The 24,661-nt window shown below is 46.2% G+C and overlaps 1 protein-coding gene across 2 annotated transcripts in view; it reads left to right on the top strand.

The window, feature by feature from the left end:
* The first annotated feature begins 1,713 nt into the window (after positions 1–1,713).
* The window catches only part of CES5A (carboxylesterase 5A), a 35,393-nt gene continuing 12,445 nt past the window's right edge, over positions 1,714–24,661 (top strand). For both annotated transcript variants that reach the window (XM_055332236.1, XM_055332235.1), the window contains exons 1-10: positions 1,714–1,786; positions 2,902–3,106; positions 4,967–5,105; positions 6,654–6,787; positions 9,755–9,908; positions 11,540–11,644; positions 13,479–13,583; positions 14,941–15,081; positions 17,603–17,671; positions 20,262–20,409. In XM_055332236.1, coding sequence (XP_055188211.1) covers positions 1,714–1,786; positions 2,902–3,106; positions 4,967–5,105; positions 6,654–6,787; positions 9,755–9,908; positions 11,540–11,644; positions 13,479–13,583; positions 14,941–15,081; positions 17,603–17,671; positions 20,262–20,409 — 1,273 coding nt within the window. The remainder of the gene's footprint in view (positions 1,787–2,901; positions 3,107–4,966; positions 5,106–6,653; positions 6,788–9,754; positions 9,909–11,539; positions 11,645–13,478; positions 13,584–14,940; positions 15,082–17,602; positions 17,672–20,261; positions 20,410–24,661) is intronic.

Below are 24,661 nucleotides of genomic sequence, written 5' to 3'. Positions count from 1 at the left end.
CTGGATCTATCTCCATAGATCCATGGTCTCAAGGCCATGGGCAAGAGCATGCTGCTGCTTAGGGCAGCCATGCCAGGAATGGCCTGCTGGGAAAGGCAGGAAAACAAGTTGCCTTTGTTTTGATAGCCCTTTGTTTTAAGGGCTTTGATGTTGAAAAAGCAGTAACTACTTGAACCTAGCAGCACCCCAACATGTCTATTCACATGCATTGGGATTTTGGTATGCTCAATATTTAACCTATACCAGGAAAGTCTGCAGGGCATGCTGCAAACATTTTAGAAATTCCCACCCCATCCCCCATTCATCTCCTGGGATTCGTGGTCACCTCAAAGGTGGGCAGTCTGAACATCTAGACTTCTGATACAGGCAATCACTTTCTCCCTTACTCCTCATCGTCATACCTAGGGACTGCTGTCCACAGCTGCTCACTAGGTTTCAGGGGGCAGTTCAAGGTGTTTTCAAGGTTCCATTTGAACCAGAAGTGATTTTTGCTGAATTAAGAATCAAACCTGCAGGAAGGACTCCACCCAAGTCCTATTTCCATAATTCCTGGCACTGTTGATACACATCAGAAAGGGCCCTGGAGTTGGGGAGAAGGATATTTACTGGAAGACTTCTAATCCAGAGATTTACAGAGCACCTGCTTTTAGCAAAATACATCCAGCATCCCCTTGCTCTGACCTTTAGGAAGCCTTTCCCTACCTGTTGTGCAGACTTCTGTACCCAGCAGGCACATAATACCTACTCGTGACAACCCTGCCTCTCTCAGGTGGTGACTACTTTGGGAAACCTGTGCATTAGATTGATGCTTTGCAAGCCCACCATTGATGTTGCTCAAGTCCTGCCCCCATGTCTCCAGGGAGACAGACCTGAAGGACACAATTTCAAGTATCCCAGATAATTCTGATTCTACCCACCTGGCCCCAAGCACTTGGAAAGCCTCACCCTTTACCCCGAGGGCGATGTGGACCCTGCTGGAAGCAGGATGGTGATGCTCCTGGGTCCTGTGGTGGATCTTCTATGATCCACCAGAGTGCTAAGGACAGGCTCCAACAGAACTGTGTATAGTTACTTCACCTCTTTGGACTTGTCTCTTAATATTACACAAGGGGGCTAGGTCTAGATCAGAACTGCAAACAACTCAAGCCATTGGGCTCATATCATGATTTTAAAAATTGAAGCCACATATAAAAATGGAGAGAGATCACTGACTTCTTGTTTGGTGTATCTACATTGTCATAAGGCAAATGTGTACTGGAGTTGAGAAGTCATTGCCCCTTTAAACAGGGCTTGTGCTGTCCTGTGTTCCACAGTCCCCACCACAGCCTGTTGAGCTCTCCCAACCAGCTTCATCCACTGCTTCTTTGCTGCCTTCCTGGCCCCTCCAGGCATTGGAGTTTAGGTCTTTGACTTACCTGCTCCCAAATGTCCCTTCTATTTGTTCCAGCCCGCATGCCCAGAGCCTACCACATTATCCTTCCCAAGCCCACAAGTTAATCATCAGCTTCTCCTTATGTAAATCAGAACAGGAAAGTCTTGCTTGGCCAATTCCTCCAAAAATCTTGGTCCGATGCCTTTCTTCACCAGCCCTGTGTCCTGTGCCTGCCTGCTCACCATTTGTCTGCTAACAGGAACCCTTTCTTGCCCCTGACCGAAGCTCTCTGAGGCCAGCTGCGGCCGTGGATGTTCAGGGAGTTCAGGCAGGCCAGTCGGATGAGCGGGGAGTGGGGGCATCTGGGCCAGACTCTGATCTGGGCTGTTTGGGTCCTTGCAGCTGCCACCGAGGGTGAGACACCCAATGGGAGAGGAGGGCCCTCAGAAGATGGGGTAGGGGGATTTCCTTACCTTGAAGGATTTTCCATTAGTGCAAACATATTTCTCAGGGGTCTGAAGGCTCGTGAAAGGCCACGTAGTAACCTCAGGGCACCTGACCAATATCCTGGTGTTACGGAAAGCCAACCCTCCAGAGTCTCCTTTGTGGGTGTGGGTAGAGCACAGAAGACCCCGCTTCTGTCTGTGGGTTGCTCACACCTTGTCAGAGCCTGGAGAGCCCTCTGTCCCAAGCCCTGGGGAGGGGCATAGGACGGAGCCCATGCTTTGTACTACTGCCTTCCTGCACAGGACTTACACTAGTAAAATGATATTACAGCAGGTAGCACCAAGACAGCTGAGTCCTACTAAGTAAATAGCTGGGCAGTGACCTTCTCGACACTCCATATTCTATGTTGAAAATGAGAAGCTTGCACTCTCGGTTTCCCAAAATGTCATTCTCATAGCCCTAGAGGTGGATGAGCTGATGTCGGGTGGGATCTACGTGAGAACTTTTTATTTTCATTGATGTATATTTTCATGTGTATTCAAAAAGATATACCTAACTCTTCAAAAGCACAATTCCATAGATGTTATTGCTAAGGATTCCTCTAGATAAGATTTTTAAAGTTTATTTAAATTTTATTGTAAGAAAAATTAAAAAGCTAATAGCCGTATAGGGTATGCACAGACATACCAGCAAATGTGCTGGTAGGTGTGAAAATGACTCCAGGCCAGATGACCCTGGGATCCTAGGATCTGCAGAGCCTGGCATCGATCAGTTCTAGAGTAAAGGAAATCCATACTGCAGAGTGGGGGGGGGTTAATTGTTCCCCAGGATGACCACGGAAGATTTTGTGCCTTGATGCTATGCTCCTAGGAGAAACTAAGTCGGTGCTCTGATGCGGGTGGCTTCTAAGGCAATCTTAAAGGAAGCAGTGGGCAAGGGTTCCTTGACAGGTAGTCTAGATACTTCCTATTGCCCAGCCTCTGGGCCAAGAAAGAGTGCCCCCACTGAGGGGAGCCCCTAGTTGAGCTCATTCTAATTCTCTACCTAGCCAGCCCCTGATTCCTCCCTGTGTGTTCCCTCAGGGCCAGCTGCTGATGCACCGGTGAGGAGCACCAGGCTGGGATGGGTCCGGGGCAAGCAAGCCACTGTGCTGGGAAGCATCATGCCTGTGAACGTGTTCCTCGGGATCCCCTTTGCTGCACCCCCTCTAGGACCCCTGCGATTTAAGAGACCCAAGCCTGCATTGCTCTGGAATGACTCACGAGATGCCACGTCCTATCCTAAATTGTAAGAGCAGGTTCGGTCCCATGGTGCAATGTGACCTGGGCGTGGGGGCAGAGCACTGAGGGGGAATCAAAGTCATGCAGCTCCTTGGGCAAGGTGGGGGCCCCGAGGAGGAGGAAGAAGAGGACTGCGGAAGTAGACGAGGCTTCTGTAATAGCATGGCTCCCCAGCTGGCTGACAGGCGGGATCCCCGTGGTGGTGTTCAGAGCATGCACATTCCTTGGGCTCCCTTCTTGGACTTCCTGAGTCAGAATCTCCAGAGCTGGGCCCTGGAAACTGGGTTCACTGAAAGGTGACTAGGGATTTGAGGGCCCATCAGATTTGGGAACAACTGTTAGATGGACTGACTGCATCTTTGTCTAGGTGTTTCCGTGTCACACACCCCCCCTCCTATGTGTCCTGGGTCAGGGGCTCCAGTCACTGCAAATTTCCAAGCTGAGGTGGATGAATCATGTTGAGGACTTGAACATAGGTTGGGAGGTGAGACTTGAAAATCCCCAAGAATCTTCTGATGCTCAGATTCTGTGAAGTCCTCAGGTTGGGCCACACTGGTTCTTGGTTCTTAGCTTTGGGGTCCCAGGCAGAAGGAGTACCCTGGTGCCAGGAAGCTCCCTAAGCCAGAGAAGCAGACCCCCTGTGGCCCAGGGAGCAAGAACACTAGGCTGAAACTCCTCTGTTCCTTTCTTCATACCTTCATTCAACTAGTTTCCATCGAGAACCAACTCAGTCACTGCCTCTCTGTGAGGCCCTGGGGAACACATAATGGGCTGGTCACAGCTGCCCTGAAGGAACCTATAGGCTGGTGGGGGTTGCAGGGGCATACATAATAACAAAAATTAAGATACAGAGTGACAATGGACAACCTTGTTGAGAAGGAACCACCTAGTCTAACCTTGGGGGCTTTGTTGAAAGCAGTGAGGGCATGATTGCTCATAAACTACATACAAAGGGGCAAAAAGGTATAAGCACTTGTCAAGGGGTAGATTTGCAGTGATGGTTTCCCACTGTGTAACCTGTAAACTCTTCTATTAAAAAAATAACAGTAATTGAGCACTTAGTATGTTAGGAATCACATATGTTAGTCTCAATCTTATTGTGTCACAGGCTCAGTGCTAGGGGCTCTGAGGTACCGAGGTGACTAAAACAGCTTTTAGTTGCTCACATTTGAGTTGGGGAAGATGGTAACTCATGTACAAGCCTAGGAGAACTTCTAGGAAAGAACACAAAATATGTAGGTGTTTCTAAAGGGCTGCAGTCTAACTGGAGAAATCTCAGGAGGCTTCTTGGAGGAGGTGGGACCTGGAGTAGATCTGAAAGAAAGGGAAGAACATGAGCAAACAGATATGAGGAGACAGCATTCTGGGCATAGGGACGAGCTTGAGCAAAGCCTTGGATACAGGAATCTCCCTGCACATCTACCTCCACTGGCTCCTCGTGGAAAGGCCCAGGAATGTCCTTGTGGGGGGCAGAAAAGAGAGCTGCTAGAGCAAAGCTCTTGATATGCAGCCCAGAGTCTTGAGTGCCCTAGTTTGGGGAATTGCTGAGCCATGATGAATATTTATGTGTATGTCTGGATTGGGGTAGTGGCTGTAGGCATGAGTGGGTGCTGGAAGTTAATGGTGCAATTATTCTGCACAACGTACTTTCCTACCCAAAAACCAGATCCAAAAGGATTATAGTTTGTTTCTTTGTGCCATATGGCAGGGGCTGGGGAGATGATTAGACTTTGTACCAATAGCTCCCATATGCCTCCTCTGCTCAGACACAGGAGACCACCAGGCCTCCCTGCAATCACAAGACCCAGCCCCTCCCAGGCAACTTTGCTGACAGCAACTCTGAAGATCTCTTTTTCCTTCCTCCAAGGTGCCTCCAGAACTCAGCGTGGCTGCTCTCAGATCAACACTTTCTCAAGGTGCATTACCCCAATTTGGAAGTGTCCGAAGACTGCCTGTACCTTAACATCTACGCACCAGCCCACGCGAACACCGGCTCCAAGCTCCCCGTAAGGCTGCCTGCCATGCCAGGGACTCCAGCTTGCAGGCTGTTGGCCTGGGACCCAGGCAGAGTAGCTGCGTGTCTAGAATCAAACCTACACCCTGTTGGGTAAAAGGGACGCATCAATAACTCTTCAAAAAAGTTAGCTAATGACAGATTCACTTTATCTTCCTTCCTGATTGCTTTTTTGTTGGCAGTGACTTGACCTTTGATTTTTATTTTGTTTTGTTTTCCCCTTCTGTTGACTATTTAATGGTCTGTAAACCTGTAGAAAGACACTGCTTAAAAGGACCCTGATTTTCTGTTTGCTTGTTTTTTGGGGAAATCCTTTTCTAAAGAGGATAATTTCATCCTCCATTTTTTCTGTTGGCAATGAGGACAGGTAATAATATTCAGTATTTCATTTAAGAATGTAAAATATCTCTGTATAAGTGAGTGGGAAAGGTGCTAATTTTTAACTACACCCTCCCGTTATCCTCTTTCCCATGTGCCACTGCAATGGGAAACTATGTTGGATCGTAGCAATATATATTGAGCACTGACTATGTGCCAGGCACAGGTGGGTAAGGATTATTGGACCCAAAGTACAGATTAAGAAGATGAGGCACAGGGATTACATGACTCATTCACATTGTACACAACAGTAAGTGTCAGGTCTGGTGCTTTGTCTGGTCCTTCTTTTTCTCAGTGGCTTTATCCTCTTTTCCTGCCCCAAGTGTAGTAGTCCCTAATATGGCCTTAAAAAAAGAGAAGGGAGGGGCCCTTGGGTGACATAGTGGGTTAAGCATCAGACTCCTGGTTTCTGCTCAGGTCATGATCTCAGGGCTGTGAAATTGGGCTCCATGCTCAGACTTAAGACTCTCTCTCACTCTGCCCCTCCCCACCCACACACACTCTGTCTCACTAAAATAAACAAATCTTTCAAAAAAGAGAGAATGGAAAGAGTTTTTAAATAAGTATATCAATCCTGATAGTACCATGTGAGTATTTTATGTTTCCCAGTCCCAATTTCTTTAATCAATATAGTAAAGTTTTCACACTTCTCTTCCCTTTTATCTCTCCTCACTTTTCTTCTCTCTGTAGGTAGGGGAAAGAGTTAAGTTAAAACAGCCAAAGTGCTCTCCTACATGGCTTACAATGATTTCCAACTTCCTGTGGGTCACAAGTTCAGTGATATTTAGTTAATACTTTCTGAGCACTCGAAATTGTTCTAAGAACTTTAGATGTGGGATCTTCTTTAAATCTCATGCTAACCCATAAGTATGATACCTTCATTCTTCACATCTTACAGATGAGAAAAACGAGCCTCAGAGAGGTTAAGTAATCTACCCAACACAGCTCACCAGTGGCAGAGCTGGGAATCAAACCCAGACACTCAGATGCCAGAGCCCATATGCCTATTTCTGGACTTTCTTCAAAAGACAAAACCTCTGATACTACTTAGTAAAGAAAGTGAGACACTTATATTTCCCTCAAGAAAGAAGGTCTCAAAATGCATGGGGAGGGGATGTGAATGGCTGGCATATTGACTGGAAAGTTCCTTTCCCCTCTGCAGGTCATGGTGTGGTTCCCTGGAGGTGCCTTTGAGACTGGCTCAGCCTCCATCTTCGATGGGTCCGCCCTGGCTGCCTATGAGGATGTGCTGATTGTGACAACCCAGTACAGGCTAGGAATATTTGGTTTCTTCAAGTGAGTATCCCCAAGCGATTGACACTCTGAGTCCTCAAGGCACAGCTGTGCAACAGCCATAGGGGATTCAGTGCCTCGCCGCCTAAGCAGGAATGAGCCTTCAGTAACATTGAACAAATATGACCCAAATGAGTTAGGTAATTTTTGCAGCTGTAACAGATGAATACCTAAGTCTTGGTGGCTTAAAACAAAAATCCCTTTCTCACTCAAATAAGGTCCAGTTGAGTGATCCTGACTTACAGAGATCTTTCTCCATGGTCAATCAGGGACCCGGGCTCTTTCCATCTTGTGGCTCTGCCCTTCTTAAGGGACCTAACCCTCTGCATTTGGCCAGCAGATGGACAAACTACAGAGATCATGAAAGGGAGGTCTTTCTGGGTCAGCCTGAAGGTGGTGTTCAACATTCTTATTTATATGTCATTGGCAGAGCTCAGCCACATGGCCACACCCAACCACCAGGGAGGTGGAAAAATGTAGCCCCGAGGTGTGCCCTGGAATTTGAGGAAGCAGGATGGGTGAGCAGTTATAGGGCCCCATGTCAAGGCTTCTTGGATGCTCACCTGAGAGTAATCACTCCATTGTGCTGGCTTCCCTCTCTGTGGTAATATCCGACATGGAACAGGCACTCACTAGGAGCCAGGCATGGTGCTGTGCACTTGCCATATGTTATTTCAACCCGCCCCCAGAGTAATCCTATAAGAAACATATTGTTGTTATTCCCATCTTGCAGTTGAAAAGTGGAAACACAGCGGGGGTGGGGGGGTGGGGTGGGGGAGGCAACTTCCCAGAGCTCTCAGAGCAGAGCTTGACAACTTCTATTGTCCTACTTAGAACATAGCAGACCCTGAGCCTTGGCCCGGGGGCAGTGTGAGCCAAGAGGAGCAGTGTTATGGGGGAGATAATACAGGCACACAAGTGTCCATGCTACTGGGCAGGATGTGATTAATGCTCTGAGGGTGCAAGGCAGTGGGGCTGTACACACAGAGAGAAGGGAGCTGTAAGCAATCAGGGAGGCTTCATGAGAATGGCGGCATTCTAATTGCACCTCCAAAACGAGGTTGGGGTTGAGAGGAGAGGTTGGAGAAGAGTATACTTGGCAAAGGCGCCACCAGAGCAAAAGCTAGGACATTGGAAGGAAATGAATCTACATGCGGGCAGGCCTGGGACAACACTTGCAAGCTATGCTTTGGGCCTGTGGCACTGGGCTGGGGCTCTGGGGCCTCAGTGGAGGTAGGGAGGGTGGAGAGGAGATAGAGAGATTACACTTTCAGCTGCTCGGTTCATTGGGACTCTGCATAAGATTTGTCTGCTAGAAAGGTCTCCAGAAACTGTTCATAAAATACAGGTTCTAGTAGGCAGGGAGGTGAGGATATGGCAGGAGATGGGTGGAAAGGCCCTAAATGCCAGGTCGTGCATGGAGGCTGAGGGACCAAGCGGTGCCCTTCTCAGGGCAGTGTATCAGGAAGGTCACTCCAGAGCAGCTGGAGGCTGGACTGGGGCTGCCCGGGCTGCAGCGGAGGAGTCTGGTCAGGAGGCTACTGCACAGTCTTGATGCCGGCCACGGGGATAAAGCGGGGTGGTAGTTGAATAACCAGAGCGATCCCTAACACCTACACAGCCTTACGGTGTGCCTGCACGGTCAGTCTTCACAACCACATGCGAAGCAGGCACCAGCCATGTTTTAGACATGAGACATTGATGGGAAGCTGGTTAAGTGACTTGCCCAAGGTCACCCAGACCGTAAGTGATCAGATTGTGAATCTGGATAAATAGAAATGGAGGAATAGGAAACAAGGTGAAAGCCACAATGGGATGGAGGTGGAATCGGCAGGGCGTGGCTCCTGGGCAGACATGAGGCAGTTGGGAGAGAAGCAGGCATCATGGACAGGTGCAGGGAAGCAGCCTGAGGAGCCATGTGGAGTGGGTGGATGGAGCAGAGTAGAATGTGGTCCCAGGGCTACTCACATATGCTGTGCACCACATGGGTGTTTTGATCTAGATATTTCTTGGATTCTTACTTATTTTGTCTTGCTTTCCCCATTAATTATCTGCCTACCTGGGAAAGATGCTATTCTGCAGGGGCCACAACTTGCAGGCATGGTTAGGGGCTTGGACTCTGGGGCCAGACTGGTTGGGTTTGACTTCCAGCCCCGAAACTTTTTAGCTCTTGGGCAAGAGGTTTAACTTCTCTGTGCCTCAGTTTCCTGTCTGTGACAGGACCGTGTGTTGGGCAGTATCCTTAGGGCATGCTCATAGATTTCTTGGAGGGGAAACAAAGCCACTGCCAAGGCACTTCCCAGCAGGGAGGGTGCCTGGGGCAGTGGAATAAACTTCCCGGTCTCTCAGTAGCCCACCCTCCAAGCCCCGGGCCAGTGGCTCCCACTGACTGCCCATGGCTGCAAGCCTGGGTGATGCACTTCAAAGGTGTCAGCCTTTTGGGAGAGGGCAGAAAAGGGTGCAGAGAGGACCCAGAGGAGTAAAGGAGAAAAACCAGCACCACCTACCTCACAGGCTGGAAAGATCACAGGAGCATCGACCTTAAAGTCCTTAGGACAGTGTCATGCACGATGCTGCCACTGCACTGTTATTAGCATTGTTACTCACGGAGTCATTCACTGGAACCTCTGGACCCAGGAGGCCTTGCTCCTTGGTGCAGACTGACTCTCTGGAATCCATGGATTCAGGGCAGCCTATGAATACCCTCAAATTGCACGTGCAAGACTGTGCCTTTTTCTGGGATACGTAACTTTCATCAAACTGTCACATACAAAAACAAAAACAAATCCCAGGAGGATGAGAAACAAGCCCAGTTCTCCTCAATGCCCTGTGCCTCTGACCTTCCACCCTTCACCGCCAGCAGGAGTGGTGATGCCCTGACACCCACGCATGGCCTCCACCTCGAGTTCCTCGAGCTTCGGGAAACAGATAGAAGTCCATTGAGTATTCTCATCCTGCCTCTTGCCCCAGCACAGGGGACCAGCACGCTCCGGGGAACTGGGCCTTCCTGGACCAGTTGGCCGCCTTAACCTGGGTCCAGGAGAATATCGAGTTCTTCGGGGGGGACCCACACTCTGTGACCATCTTTGGCGAGTCAGCAGGAGCCATAAGTGTTTCCGGCCTTGTGAGTTCTTCTCTTTGGGGGCTTGAACCAACCTCAGTGGGGGAGCTCACAAAAACGAGGACCATGAATCACTTGCAGCTGATTGGTGTTTTCATGTTGAACAAACACTTGTATACACGTCTCCCGCAAGCCTCACATTGTGAGTTAGGGGCTCAGTCTCACTTCGGGGATGAAAGCCATCATCGGGAAGAGTTTAAATAAACTGCCCAAGATCACATAGTAAGTAATAATTTTAAGAAAAACTCTCTTATATTTTTAGGGTAGAAGCCCTGTTATCTAATTATCAGGACTGATAATTACTTACTTAATAGAAAAATTCAGCTAAAACATCTAACATTTTATTTCAGCTTCCAACATAAAGTGTACATTTCTCCCTCAGTGTTTTGAGGGTTGGCCTGCTGACTGGAGGTCCAATGTGGGCTTTCTGGCATACACCACCCACCCGACTCATTGTCCTCTTATAGCAGCTTTAGCTTCTTCACAGCAAGCATGAACTGAAGGTGCCTGCATTGTAGTCTGTGAATGAGGTGCACTCATGGAATGCTCTGCTGCCCCCCCCATATTTTATTCTTACCTCGTTCACACCAAATTAATTAATACAGCTGTCTTTTTAACAATTTTATTTACTTATTCATGAGAGACATAGAGAGAGGCAGAGACACAGGCAGAGGGAGAAGCAGGCTCTGTGGGGAGCCTGATGCAGGACTCGATCCTAGGACCCTGGGATCATGCCCTGAGCCAAAGGCAGACGCTCAACCACTGAGCCACCCAGGTGTCCTAATACAACTGTATTTTTCAGCTACTTGCTTTTACCAAAGGTTTCTTTCCCCAAGCATAATTTTTCTTTTTCTTTTTACACGCATACTTCATTGGTTCCCATGATATTTCATTGAGTAGCTCATCACAATAGCAAGTGTAACTGACAAAACAAGTTTGAAAGCAAGCGCACCTGACTCATGGCCAGAAACTGGTGGGAATAGAAACACGTAGTGGGCTAGAGAATAGCCCACTGGCTCTGAATGGTTGGCATCTCCTGGGCCTCAGCTAATCCATTAATCACAGAAGTGGGTTAAGAGAGATTCTGCTGTATAGCACTTGACAATATATAAGATATTTTAATATCTTCAAAATAACTCAATAAGATGAATTATAGTAACTCAAGTTTTACATGTATGATAACAGCCACCAATGCCTGAGTGTGTGCTATTTGACCAGACATTGTACAAAGCCTTCTATATTTGTTACTTCTGCTCTACACAACAATTCTGTGACATGGGCTCCTTTTTTCTTTCCAGTTTTACAGGGAGTAAATTGATGCTCAGAAATAGAGCGCAACCTTCCTGAGGTTCTCCAGTTAGAAAGTAAAGGAGCTAGTATTCACTCACTAGAATGTTTGACCTCAAAGTTCCTGAGGAGCCTGGGGCTCAGGAAATTAAATAACTTGCCCAAAACTTCATGGCTAGTCCTTGAATCCCCAAACCAGAGCTTTTTTTTTTTTTTTTTTTAATAAGCAGAGAGCTTTTAAGGAGACTTCCTGGGAAGGTTTCTTTAAGGAAGGATGGGTGGTGTGTGTGGTGGATGGGTGGGGTCCCCTGCATAACTTTTCCTGGCCTCCTATGTTCTCTTTCCAGATACTGTCCCCCATGGCCAGTGGCTTATTCCACAAAGCCATCATGGAGAGTGGGGTGGCCATCATCCCTTTCCTGCAGGCCCCCGATGATGAGAGGAATGAAGATGTAGGTACATTGTTAATACCTTGCTAGCTTCCTCTACTTGGCCAGGGGAGAATGTGGTCAGGTGTTGATAGACCATGTGCTTAGCCATTGCAATGTGTCAGACTCTGTGGCCCTGCTGCATTGCCTGAGGCCAAAGAATCCGGTGCTGGCCAAGGTGGATCTTAGTGCTCTGTGGAAGGCCTGGTTCAATAAGAAGTAGGTCTTAAATGAAATATGCTGGTGAGCGTGAATATGTGTGTGTGTGTGTGTACATGAGTGTGTATGTGATAGTTCTTACCTCTTATTCACTATCCTTCACCTGAGATATATAACTCAGTCCCCTGTGTCATATGCAGCTCATCTCCTGTATATACTCCATTCCACCTAGAATATGTTAAGAAAGAGTCTGAGGCTGTTTCCAGTTCAATAGGAAAGAACACTGTAACCGATTCACGTTACCTGGCATGAGACTGTGAGGGGGCGGTGAGGCATGTACCCCAGACTTTTGTCATCTGTCATCTTGTTTTAGTGCTCTACCAGACAGTGAGGACCTGGAGACCAAGGTCTTTAGATCTTTCATATCCTAGCATAGTGCCTAGTGTCTAGTAGGTGACTGCCAATGTTTGCTGAATGAATGAGTTAACAAATGAGCTGATTCAGTCAATGAATATTAGCACAGGGCTGTGGAGTCATCTCCTGGGGACTGTACATTTAAGTGGGACATTTAAGTGCCTAAACACCTTATAGACAATAACAGTGTACACCAAGAGCAGAGACATAGAGTTGTAATATTGTGAAGATACCTGCAATACAATGAGAATATTGATTTGGAGAATACCATATATCATCTTCTGGTTTGCACACATACTTACTCATTTAGTACACATATATTGAGTATCCCTTGTCTTCCCAGCTTTGTTAGGACCTGTGGGTTTATAAATGGAGACAGGCCACACTGACTTGAGAAGACCATCATCTTTTTATGACAAGGCTTTTTAACCTGGAGTCCATGAAAAGTCTGGGACGTGGTCCTCGGGTTCCTACGGTTGTATGCGGATTCTGTGGGTTTGTGAGTTTTTACAGGGAGATACTTTGTAGCTTTTATTGGATTCCCAGAGCATTCATGACTCCCGGACACTTAAGGACCAGAGCTTCAAGGGATAAGCTCCCAAGGAAAGTTCAATGACCAGGCATGACAGTGTTTAGGGAAAGGCTAGGAAAAGAAGGTGGGAATCCTTGAGGTGCCTGGAAATCAGAGGAAGGAGTTCATGAAAGGACATGTCAGAGGAGGTGGGGATGAGTGGAATTGGTGAGAGATAGGCAAAGATGTTTGGAGTATTCTAGCCTGCAGTGAGGCTGGGGCTTACCAGAGCTGACAAGCTAAGACTGAGCTAGAGCCATGCCTTACCTGACAGTTAAGTCATGCTTACAAAGGTGCTCCTCACTCTTGGGGCTCCTGAGTTGGGCTTCTGGGCTCAGTGGGGCCCAGTGTTAATGGAGCCAACAACCTAGGACTGGTGTCTCCATGACCAGGAAGCTTGACTTTATTCCAGAGCCACAGGCTGACCTACCACTTCCTCCAGTTCTGGCAGTTGCTACAGATGGCAAGGAGGGTCAGGCAGGAGAGCAAAGAGGTCCAGTGCCAGCCTATCCTTAATATGTACCTCCTGTTACACTTATGTGGGAGCGGGAAGGGGCAGCAGCCTTCATTTGTAAAGAACCAGCCTATGGCTGGATCAAGGATTCTTTCAAATTTTCTTTTTCTTTCTTTCTTTCTTTCTTTCTTTCTTTTTTTTTTTTTTTTTTTTGGTGGCTTTCAGTGATGTGCTCTGACTCAGTCCTTCTCTGGAAATAGTTGCAGGTGATTGCACGTATATGTGGTTGCAATGTATCAGACTCCGTAGCTCTGCTGCAGTGCCTGAGGGCAAAATCCTCCGAGGAGTTGTTGGACATCAACAAGGTGAAGAGGGGCAAGAGGGTTTGGGGCAGGGTGGTGCTTTGAACGAGTGGTAGACAAATCCCACCACTCTCTTCACTTACTTTGATCTGGGACTTGGAAAGATGGAGGTTGGGATTCATTGTCATGGCTGTAAAAACACAGGGTCGAACCTATAGAACCCTGATAGGTAATTTAAGGGACTTGATGGGCCAGGGGTGCTGCTTAGCCTAGTGAAGGTCCAGGAAAATACAAAGGTCATCTCTAAGTCACTGGGAAGAGGGGCCTGTTCCACATGCTGCCAGAAGCTAAATTCAATGTTAAAAGAGTGGGAATTCTGTTAGGAAGCCATTTTGGCTTGGTATAACCAAGGATTTTCTAAAAATTCAGTTGTCTGCAAAAGGGCCAGCTCATTAGACGGTAGAGAGACACCCACCTCTGTAAGTATACAAGCAGAGTCAAGACAACTGCTGACAAATTTCAGTCACTAGATGATTCATTGGACCAAATGAGCTTTTACGTCCCTTCCAATCTTGAGAGCTTCCAATGGTCCTTGGAAGCACGAGGTCGTTATCGGTCAGATTCCAACATTTGTTAAAGAGTTATTTGACATGGATGAAGGGTTTGCTGTGAGCTGTGCTGAAGTCTGGGAGCTGGTTACAAAGTCTTTGACCCGATGTAGTGTCAAATAGGTCTTCTGTGTGTTCCCTTCCACCCCTCCTCCTAAAAAGAGACCTGAAAAAAACCATGGACAGAGCCAGGTGTTGCTTCCTGAGATGCAAGAAATATCCAGCCAGATCAAAGGCACAATGCCAAGGAGGACATCTCAGGAAGATGCTCACCCCAGCCCCCACTACTCTGGCCACCCCTATTCCCCCACCACTCAGTTCACCACAATGCCCATAGCATTTGGCCAGTGGTTCTCAAAATTGAGCTTGCTTCAGAATCACCTGGAGGGCTTGTCAAAACAAGTTGCCTGGACTGCACCCCCAGAGTTTCAAATTCAGTAGGCCTGGACTGGGGCCTGAGAATTTATTTCTAACAATTCCCAGGTGATATGCTGATCCTGCTGGTCCAGGACCCATACCTCAAGAACCACTGTTGTAAGCTACTGCTTTTCTTAGATAGATACTAATTATTATTATCCTCATTTAGCAGATAAGGAATCTAAGGCAGGAAGCTGAGTCCCTTTACCCCAAGTAAGTGGCAGGGCTGGCCAGGCAGTATTCGTGCCTTGGGAGAGGCCAGATGTGGCTTATTTTTCCTTTCATAATGCAGTTTGACCACTGCTGGAGCGGGTTGGTTCTGCTGGGCTAGGGGTTCAGGGCCAGCAGATTTTGTGAACAGAAACAGATACTGAGTTTTCTCTTCCTTATTTCAGAAAACCAAGTCTTTCACTCGAGTGGTTGATGGTTTTTTCTTTCCTGATGAGCCTCTAGACCTATTGACTGAGAAAACATTTAATTCAATTCCTTCTGTCATCGGAGTCAATAACCACGAGTGTGGCTTCCTGCTGCCCATGGTAAGAATCCCAGCTGTCCTTCCTGTCCCTCCGTCAGCACCAAGGCAGCTGCGTGCTTCCAAACTGAGTGCTCCCATCCAGGCCGCCAAGCGCTGTGAGGGAGCCCAGCATCCAAGGACACAGAGATGCTCTTTCTTCTTACTGAAGGGGGGTAACTGAGGATTGGGGCAGCCATAGCCAGTGTCTGCCCTGCTCCTCATATAAGGTTTATGGGGAAAGAAACAACCCTATAAAAAGGTAAGAGAGGATGGGGTCCATTTGAGCTTTGTTCAAAACATTATGAATGATTGTCTCAAATTAGCACAGTTATGACTTTGAAATTCATGAAATTCATGATGAAATTCATGCAGGTTTGGAAAATTTCAGGCCTTTACATTTTCATGTCCAGCCTCACTTCTGGCATTTTGACTTCCAAGAGGGCTCCATAGGCTTGTCCGAGTTGCAAACTTACTGAATCGCTTTATTCACTCAACAAGCATGAACAGAATGTTTACCACATACTCTACACTCTTGCAAACACCGTTCATGAGTAAACAAGTCACAGGCCTCCAGCTTTGTGCCCGCTCACATCCTACTGGGGAGAGCAGACGAAGTGCGAGGTTGAATAGATGGTTTCAGGAAGGGGCAAGTGCTAAGAAGGACATAAACTGGTAAGAGACGGTCTTCAGGGAGGAGAAGGCTCCTCTGGAAAGCTCTTCTGAGGAGGGGTTGTTTGTGCTCAGGCCAAATGCTGAGAAGGAGCCAGGATTCCTTGACTTTACCATTTCAGAAGACCCTCCTGATTTGAAATAAACTTTTCATCTGTTCTCAGAAGGGTGGGTTGCTCAAATTCATAATATCACCATGGCTCAATTATAGAGACCAACCTCCTCCTTTTAAGCTGAGGGAGATGAGGTAATGAAATACAGAGGTTTGTCAGGGATCAAGACTAGTTTGTGCTGTTTGGAACCATAATGCAGAGGTCCCCGGGCTGTCAAAGTCACATTCTGGCATGCTGAATTTGACCTACAGAGCAATGTTTTTTGGGGAAGTGGGAGCAGGGATCTTTCTCCTCATGTTGTAAATGAGGCAACTGAGTCACAGATTGTGACTTACTTAAGAGTAAGGCTTAAGTAAGCCTTCGGTGCTTCTGGGTGTCAAGTGTATGCCATTGGTGCAACAGCTTGCAAACGGGCATTATTAATCCTTTCAGTTAAAGGAACTTAGCCTCAGAAAGGCTAAAGTTCCTTTCCAAAGCCTCCCAGCTGGGGGAGAAAACCATGGAGTAGAATTTTTTTTCATGCATTTAGACTCTCTCGTCAAATGTTGCATTCTCTGTTAGCCTGCTGCGTGACCTTAAGTGAACTGCCCAACCTCTCTGAACCTTTTATTCCTTAATCTGTGAAATAGGACTGATCTTACTACCTGCTTCACAAATACACATCAAATAGGTTGGCATAAAAAAAAAAACAACAAATAGCTTGGCATATAGTTAGTGCTCAGTAAATGTTAGATGTTGGAATCATTCAAGTGGCACAATGGGATTTTGTGCCCGGGTATGCATAGCTCAAGCACTTGGATCAGTGCTGTTATTTCATGTGACCTTGCAATGACATCCACTGCTGGTCATTGGAGACCAAGGGTAATCCTCTAAAAACAAATCTCAGCTCCTGAACATATAGGGAGGTTCTTGGTAGTTGAAATATACTTGTGAGTAAATTGAATGACTCTGGAGTTTCCCTCAGATTCCAAGAGACAGAGATGTTTAAATATTTACCCTAGCAATTTATTATCCCAAGATTCTCAGCAGAAAATGTCAAGGGGAAATTCATTTGACAAGTGAAGAGAATTTCTACCCTCTAATATTTTTAAGCTGTAGTACTGGCTAGGGAGGGGTCAGTTAGCAAATAGTTACCCGTAGCTCTTACTAAGAGACACCCTGTACCAAGCAGAGCAGTGTTTCTTAACCCCAGCCTTGCCACCTTGCTGGCTGTTGGCAAACTGCTGGCATCTCAGAGGCCCTGGTTGCAAAGATCTCTAGAAAGAGAAAGTAAATCACTAGTTTCAAGGTGTTCTGGCCTCTCTTTGAAGGCTTGCACGTGGCCACCTTCTCTCTGTGTCCCCACGTTGTCTTTTCTCTGTGTGTGCATCCCCGGTGTCCCTCTGTGTGTCAGAATTTCCTCTTCATAGAAGGCCACCAGTCAGATTGGATGAGGGCCCAGCTAATGTCCTCTTTTTCATTTAATCACTTCTTGACAAAAACCTACCTTCAATTCGGGAATGTGATGGGGGCATGTGAGCTCATAACATGGCCTTTCCACAGAGCAGCCCCTCGGACCCAACAAGACCACAGGTATGGCAGGGAGTGGTTGCATTTTAGCAAGTGTGGGAAGAAGAAACATCATTGCTTCACCAACCCAGAAGCTACTCCTATTGCCCCCAACCTCTCTTCTCAAAGGCAGGCGCTTGGGCCCTCATAGAGACTGCTTTCCCTTCTGGTGAACTAAGGTGCTCACAGGGGATGCCCTATATCTCTCCACAGAAGGAGTTTCCGGAGATCCTTGGAGGCTCCAACAAGTCTCTCGCCCTGCACTTGATCCACAGAGTCCTGGTAAGTGAGCATGGGCAACTGTGATTTTTTTCAGAGAGTCATCTGTCTAACAAACCTCCTTGGGTCACACTCTGGAGTAGGGACTGGGGCTATAGATATTCCCCATTCACTCATTCAGTGAATCTTTGCTAAGTAGAGTTCTGCAATCCCTTATTCACAATATCAAAATCCAAGAAGTTCTGAAAATCAGCCCATAGGGCAACCACATCTGCCCTAGCCCATATGTGGTCATTGGTCCTTACTGTTCCCAATCACTTCATTCATCCCACTACTCATGTACTTCTCTGCGAACATGGTAAAGCAGGGTCTGGTGTGGCCACCCCCAGAGCATGTGACCTATGCAGCCTCAGTACTGAATTATCTATCTACAGTCTAAGAAGTTCTAAATTCTGAAACACACTAGGGACTAGGGACCCATATTCACTATATGCCAACCAGGCACTGTATTAGGTTCTAGCAAGACCAAGGACCATTACTCAATCATTTATTCATTCACTCACTATACAGATATATCAGTATTAGGTCTTAAGCCAGACACTAGATATAGGGATGGATTCCTTTTGCTTCTTCCCTCCTTCTTGCCATAAACATTTATCCAGTGTGAACTCTGTGCCATGTTCCTTTCATTCACTTATTCATTGAATGGATATTTGTTGAGAGCCCACACGTCCCAGTACTTCCCTAGGCATTGAGCTACAATGAGAAGCAGGCACTCCCTATATGCTTACAGAACCTGTAGATTGTGGGGTGGAAGGAGAGAGCAGTTCAGTATACTGTCAAACAAACCAGAGCAGAAGAATGTCCAAGGCCTTGTGGTACCCATGGGAGGGAGCAGATGGCTCCTTCAGGGAGGAGGGTCTTGAAGAATGAGTTAGGTTTGTCTGACTCATGGAGGAACAGGGACCAGGGGAGCCTGAGGACTGAGGATGACCAATTAGGAGTGTGGTGAGGTCAACTGCAGGGGTTGGCTGCAGCATAGGAGGATGCTCACAACTATAACATGCCGTGAAAGGAATATGAAGTTCATCCCAGGGGCTGGGAACAGAAGAGTGACATGATTCGATTCCCATTTTGGAAAGAGCCTTCTGGACACAAAGTGAGCCAGACTGCAGGCAGGGGATCCCTCAGGCCTATAGGGGATGTTTGATGGGTCTCTGCTGTCTAGTGATGAGAATTGAGACTAAGGTTTGGGAGATATTTGCAGTATAAGTCAGACAGTGGAACCTCTCAGGCTGGATTGGAGATGGCCTCATGGAGAAGGAGGTGATTGATCTGGGCCTTAGGAAAGGGAAATATCTGAACAGAGGGCATTTCAAGAGGAGAAGTTGTCTTAAGGCAGGTCCCAGGAATGGAAAGTAGGATTTGCAGGAAGATGCAGGAGGACTGGAAAGGCATATAGTTTCTCCTAGGTGGCAGAGTTGTTCTCTGATGCAGAAGGCATAGCCTTGCTTTCGAATCCCAGGAGTCTGCCTTGTGAGTGTCCCATGGGACTCTTCAGAGGCTCCACAGAGCCTTGGACACCTCGAGTACCTGGGGTCTGCTGGTCATATGATCCAAGTCAGGAGCCCTTGCCCCAGAGCCTGGAGTTTCTCTAGGTCTGATTAAAAACACTTAGCCTTCAGAGGGACGCGATGAATGAGTCTGAGCAGCATTCCCTGGTGTGCTCTCTACTGTCTCCAAATTCCAAAGAAACTTCTGCAGGGCTGAGCCTGTTTTCATGTTGCGGGGTTGAGGGGGTGATGGTAGAGGTGCCATAACTGATCCCAGCATTTCCCAGATCCCCAAGAACATCCCCAATGTGGCAGATTCTGAATCCTCATGAAGTTTACTTTGCACCATCCAGCATTTGTGCTTGGGCAAGTAGAGGGATTGAAGCCCAGGAGGCAGCCCAGAGCCGGATTAGGAAAGCAGGGAATGCCCTGTTTAGGGATCTGGCAGTGGGCCTCAGGCCTCAGGGGGACTGACAGGACTGGACTCTATGCCAGACAGCATGTTTCTTTCTTCATATCTCATGTAATCCTCTGAACCGCCCACTTATTATAGATGAGGGAACTCTAGCAAGAGACCCACGAGCTCAAATCAAACCCCAGAGAACTCAAGGCAGTCCTGCTTCCAGAAGCAGGGCTGGCCTCATGGGTATGCGACCTGTATAGTCACAAAGGTCCATGCTGAGAAAAGTCCCACACCTGGTTGAATGTTATGTTGTCACCATCTTGAAATTGATATAATTTTTGGACACGAGGCCTCACGTGTTGACTTTGCTCTGCACCCCACAAACCATGTAGCCAGTGCTGCCCAGGGATGACTATTTTGAAACATCTCAGAGAGGCATGCACTCCGTGATTTAGGTGCAGGTAGACTTGCACAAGAATCATGGTTGCACCAGTTTGGACAACCACTTACCCTCTCAAAGTCTCAGTTCCTTCATCTGTGAAATGGGGTTAATTTTGGTATCTGTGCCATAGGGTCACTGTGTGGGTAACATGAGACAATGCATGTAAAGACCCCAGAATCATGCCCACCCAAGCAAATGTTCAATGTGTTGGCTGTTGTTGACCTGGATCTCCTGTGACCATGATTTTTTTTACAGCACATCCCCAACCAGTACTTATACCTTGTGGCTGATCAATACTTCTACAACAAGCACTCCCCAGTTGAGATTCGAGACAGTTTTCTGGACTTGCTTGGAGATGTGTTCTTTGTGGTCCCTGGGGTGGTCACAGCTCGATACCACAGAGGTGAGTCTCTTAGCACCCCAATCCCCCACCCCACAGCAGGGTCACAGTCCATCAAGTCCAGTGGCTGCAGCAAGTCTTATTGCCTGACCACTGGCCACCTGCTCCACCCTACTTTCCTTCAGTGAGAGGGAGTTCCCGAGGATGCATTGGATACAACCCTGCATGCTGACCTTTGCAATTGCTGTGCCTTTCAGAGTTCAGGGATGTTGATTCGTTCTGATGTTTCTGTTTCTTCTCCAGGGCCAGGCAGAAAATTCCCGCCTCCCCATAATTTGGGGAGGGGGCCTAGTTTCCCAGATTCCTTTCTCTTTAGAAGTGTCTTCCCAAGCATTTTAGCTATAAGGAATAGTGGGGCAATCAGAAGAGAGTATTACTTGTGGGGACACAAACCTTGTCTTCCTCCCTCCTCCCTTTCCAATCTCTTCTCTCCTCTCTATCTGTCTCTTCCATTCCCCTTTCCTCCCATTTCCACAATTTTTTATCAAGAGAGCCCACTATGTGTCTGACAGTCTTCTGGGCTCTAGAGATACAGCAGTGAACAAAACAAAGACCCTGCCATCATGAAACTCACAATCTAGTTGGGGAGATCGATGCCAAATTAAGTAAAGATAGAATCTATATGTATTAGTTGGTAATATACGTGAAATAAAACAGAGCAGCGGATAGCAGTTGTAGGGTTCTGTGGGACTCTATATCATAAGGTCTACAAAGGTGACAAGGGAATGAGGACCCAGAAGTGACTCCTGAATTTGGGAACACAAATGTCACTGGTGACCTTGACAGGAACAATTGTGATAAGAGTGATGTAAGTAAAAGCCTGGTTAAAATTGATTCAAGAGAAAATGCGCAAACCAATCTTCTGAGAATACAATCCCAATCTTAAAATCTTAGCAGTGGTTTTGGAGAAATGAGAGAATTGGTTTTAAAAATTTACATGGAAATGCGAGGATAGCCAAAACGATTCTGAAGAAGAATAGCAAAGCTAGGGGACTTACAGGTCATCTGATTTCGAGTCTTATTTTTGAGATACAGTAATTAAGAAAGTCTGGTATTGGCTGAAAGACAGACAAATAGAACAGAGTGGAGAGTCCAGAGAATAGCCAGTTTTTGACAGAGATGCTGAGATAATTCAGTGGAGAAAGGAAATTCTGTTTAACAAACAGAGCGGGGATAACTTGATATTTATGTAGAAAAAGTGAACCTCAAACCCTAACTCACACTATACTAAAAAATCAATGTGAAATGAGTTGTAGATCCAAATGTAAAAGCTAAAATTGTACTTAGGCAAAATTAATATATATATATCATATATATTATATATATATATATTGCTCATCAAAAAAAACATTGTTAACAATGTTAGCAAAAATGGTGGAGGAAGGAACTCCAAAAATCTGTTCCACCACAAAGGCAGTGAAGAAACTGGTAAATACTGTCAGAATCAGTTTCCAGAATTCTGGAAATAAATCAAGCGTTTACAGCAAGCAAGTAAACATTTAATCAAGATATAGATCCTTGAGGCTCAGTGAGAAAGTGTGGCATTTTAAGTTGCCTGCACCATTTCCTGCTACCAGCTAGGCAATGGCCTTAAAGACGGCAACCCACATTTATAGTATAGACTCCTAGTACTGGAGGGAGAAAAAAGGACTTTATACTCAAAGAATTATGGTTATTTGCTTTGATCTATCTAGTGGTTCCCTAAACAACTAGGCTCAAAGGATTTGCTTTTATTTCACCTAACCCAGAAGTATCTCAAGGATTAGGCACTGCCTGGAGGGCATTTTTCATAAACATTTAAAGGGAAGTGCATCTGCTGGGGCACCTGGGTGGCTCAGTTGGTTAAGAGTCCAATTCTTGATTTCAGGTCAGGTCATGATTGCAGGGTGATGAGATTAACCCCTGTATCGGATTCTTCACTGAGCATGGAGCCTGTTTAAGATTCTTTATGTCTGTCTCCTTCTATACCTCCCTACCCCTGCTCACATGTGCACACATGCATGCTCTCTCTCTAAAGAAATTTAAGAAAAAGTAAATGCATTTGCTGCTGCCACCAGAGGAAAGGAATAACAGTTGAAATGAACAAAAGACAATACTTGGGAGGAAAAGCTGGGCTATATAATGCTCTGGGAATAAAGACTTGAACATCTCCCTCATATTACTGGGAATTTAGAAGGCCTTGTGTATGTCCAGAGTGGGGAGCATGCTCAGAAAAGGCCTGAGATGCCCTAAGCTCTTAAATCTGGCTGACCTGAAGGCTCTGTTCAAACAGAAGGTGGAAACTAAGTAAGAGTTGTAAACTGTCTGACTGAGTGTTGAGGGCATGCTCCAATCATAATGCCCATCTTCAAAGATTGGGGGATTTTGTTTGTTTGTTTGTTTTAGACATTTATGAAAATCTCAGCTGACCCATAAAATTATTGGTTGACCACTAAGATAATAGGAGAAAGACTTCAGTGGCCACACATGACCAAAAATAGTCAAAATTAGTACAAAAACATTTCTAAACAAATAGATGACAGCTACCAGAGCAAGCAGTAACAATAAACCATGGAAAAGGGATAGAATCTGTTGTTCAGAGTTGCCACATTATAATATTCACAATCCCCAGTTTTCTTTTTTTTTTTTTTTATAAATTAATTTTTATTGGTGTTCAATTTACCAACATACAGAATAACACCCAGTGCTCATCCCGTCAAGTGTCCCCCTCCGTGCCCGTCACCCATTCACCCCCACCCCCCGCCCTCCTCCCCTTCCACCACCCCTAGTTCATTTCCCAGAGTTAGAAGTCTTTATGTTCTGTGTCCCTTTCTGATATCTCCCACACATTTCTTCTCCCTTCCCTTATATTCCCCTTCACTATTATTCATATTCCCCAAATAAGTGAGAACATACACTGTTTGTCCTTCTCCGATTGACTTACTTCACTCAGCATAATACCCTCCAGTTCCATCCACGTTGAAGCAAATGGTGGGTATTTGTTGTTTCTAATGGCTGAGTAATATTCCATTGTATACATAAACCACATCTTCTTTATCCATTCATCTTTCGATGGGCACCGAGGCTCCTTCCACAGTTTGGCTATTGTGGACATGGCTGCTAGAAACATCGGGGTGCAGGTGCCCCGGCGTTTCATTGCATCTGAATCTTCGGGGTAAATCCCTAACAGTGCAATTGCTGGGTCGTAGGGCAGGTCTATTTTTAATTCTTTGAGGAACCTCCACACAGTTTTCCAGAGTGGCTGCACCAGTTCACATTCCCACCAACAGTGTAAGAGGGTTCCCTTTTCTCCGCATCCTCTCCAACATTTGTTGTTTCCTGCCTTGTTAATTTTCCCCATTCTCACTGGTGTGAGGTGGTATCTCATTGTGGTTTTGATTTGTATTTCCCTGATGGCAAGTGATGCAGAGCATTTTCTCATGTGCATGTTGGCCATGTCTATGTCTTCCTCTGTGAGATTTCTCTTCATGTCTTTTGCCCATTTCATGATTGGATTGTTTGTTTCTTTGGTGTTGAGTTTAATAAGTTCTTTATAGATTTTGGAAACTAGCCCTTTATCTGATATGTTATTTGCAAATATCTTCTCCCATTCTGTAGGTTGTCTTTGAGTTTTGTTGACTGTATCCTTTGCTGTGCAAAAGCTTCTTATCTTGATGAAGTCCCAATAGTTCATTTTTGCTTTTGTTTCTTTTGTTTTCGTGGATGTATCTTGCAAGAAGTTACTGTGGCCAAGTTCAAAAAGGGTGTTGCCTGTGTTCTCCTCTAGGATTTTGATGGAGTCTTGTCTCACATTTAAATCTTTCATCCATTTTGAGTTTATCTTTGTGTATGGTGCAAGAGAGTGGTCTAGTTTCATTCTTCTGCATGTGGATGACCAATTTTCCCAGCACCATTTATTGAAGAGACTGTCTTTCTTCCAGTGGATCGTCTTTCCTCCTTTGTCAAATATTAGTTGACCATAAAGTTCAGGGTCCATTTCTGGATTCTCTATTCTGTTCCATTGGTCTATGTGTCTGTTTTTGTGCCAGTACCACACTGTCTTGATGACCACAGCTTTGTAGTACAACCTGAAATCTGGCATTGTGATGCCCCCAGCTATGGTTTTCTTTTTTAAAATTCCCCTGGCTATTCGGGGTCTTTTCTGATTCCACACAAATCTTAAAATAATTTGTTCTAAGTCTCTGAAAAAAGTCCATGGTATTTTGATAGGGATTGCATTGAACGTGTAAATTGCCCTGGGTAGCATTGACATTTT

This window comes from Nyctereutes procyonoides, unplaced genomic scaffold (assembly GCF_905146905.1).
Source record: "Nyctereutes procyonoides isolate TBG_1078 unplaced genomic scaffold, NYPRO_anot_genome, whole genome shotgun sequence".
In the NCBI taxonomy this organism is placed as follows: domain Eukaryota; kingdom Metazoa; phylum Chordata; class Mammalia; order Carnivora; family Canidae; genus Nyctereutes; species Nyctereutes procyonoides.
This window is presented reverse-complemented; position numbering and strand designations above follow the sequence as displayed.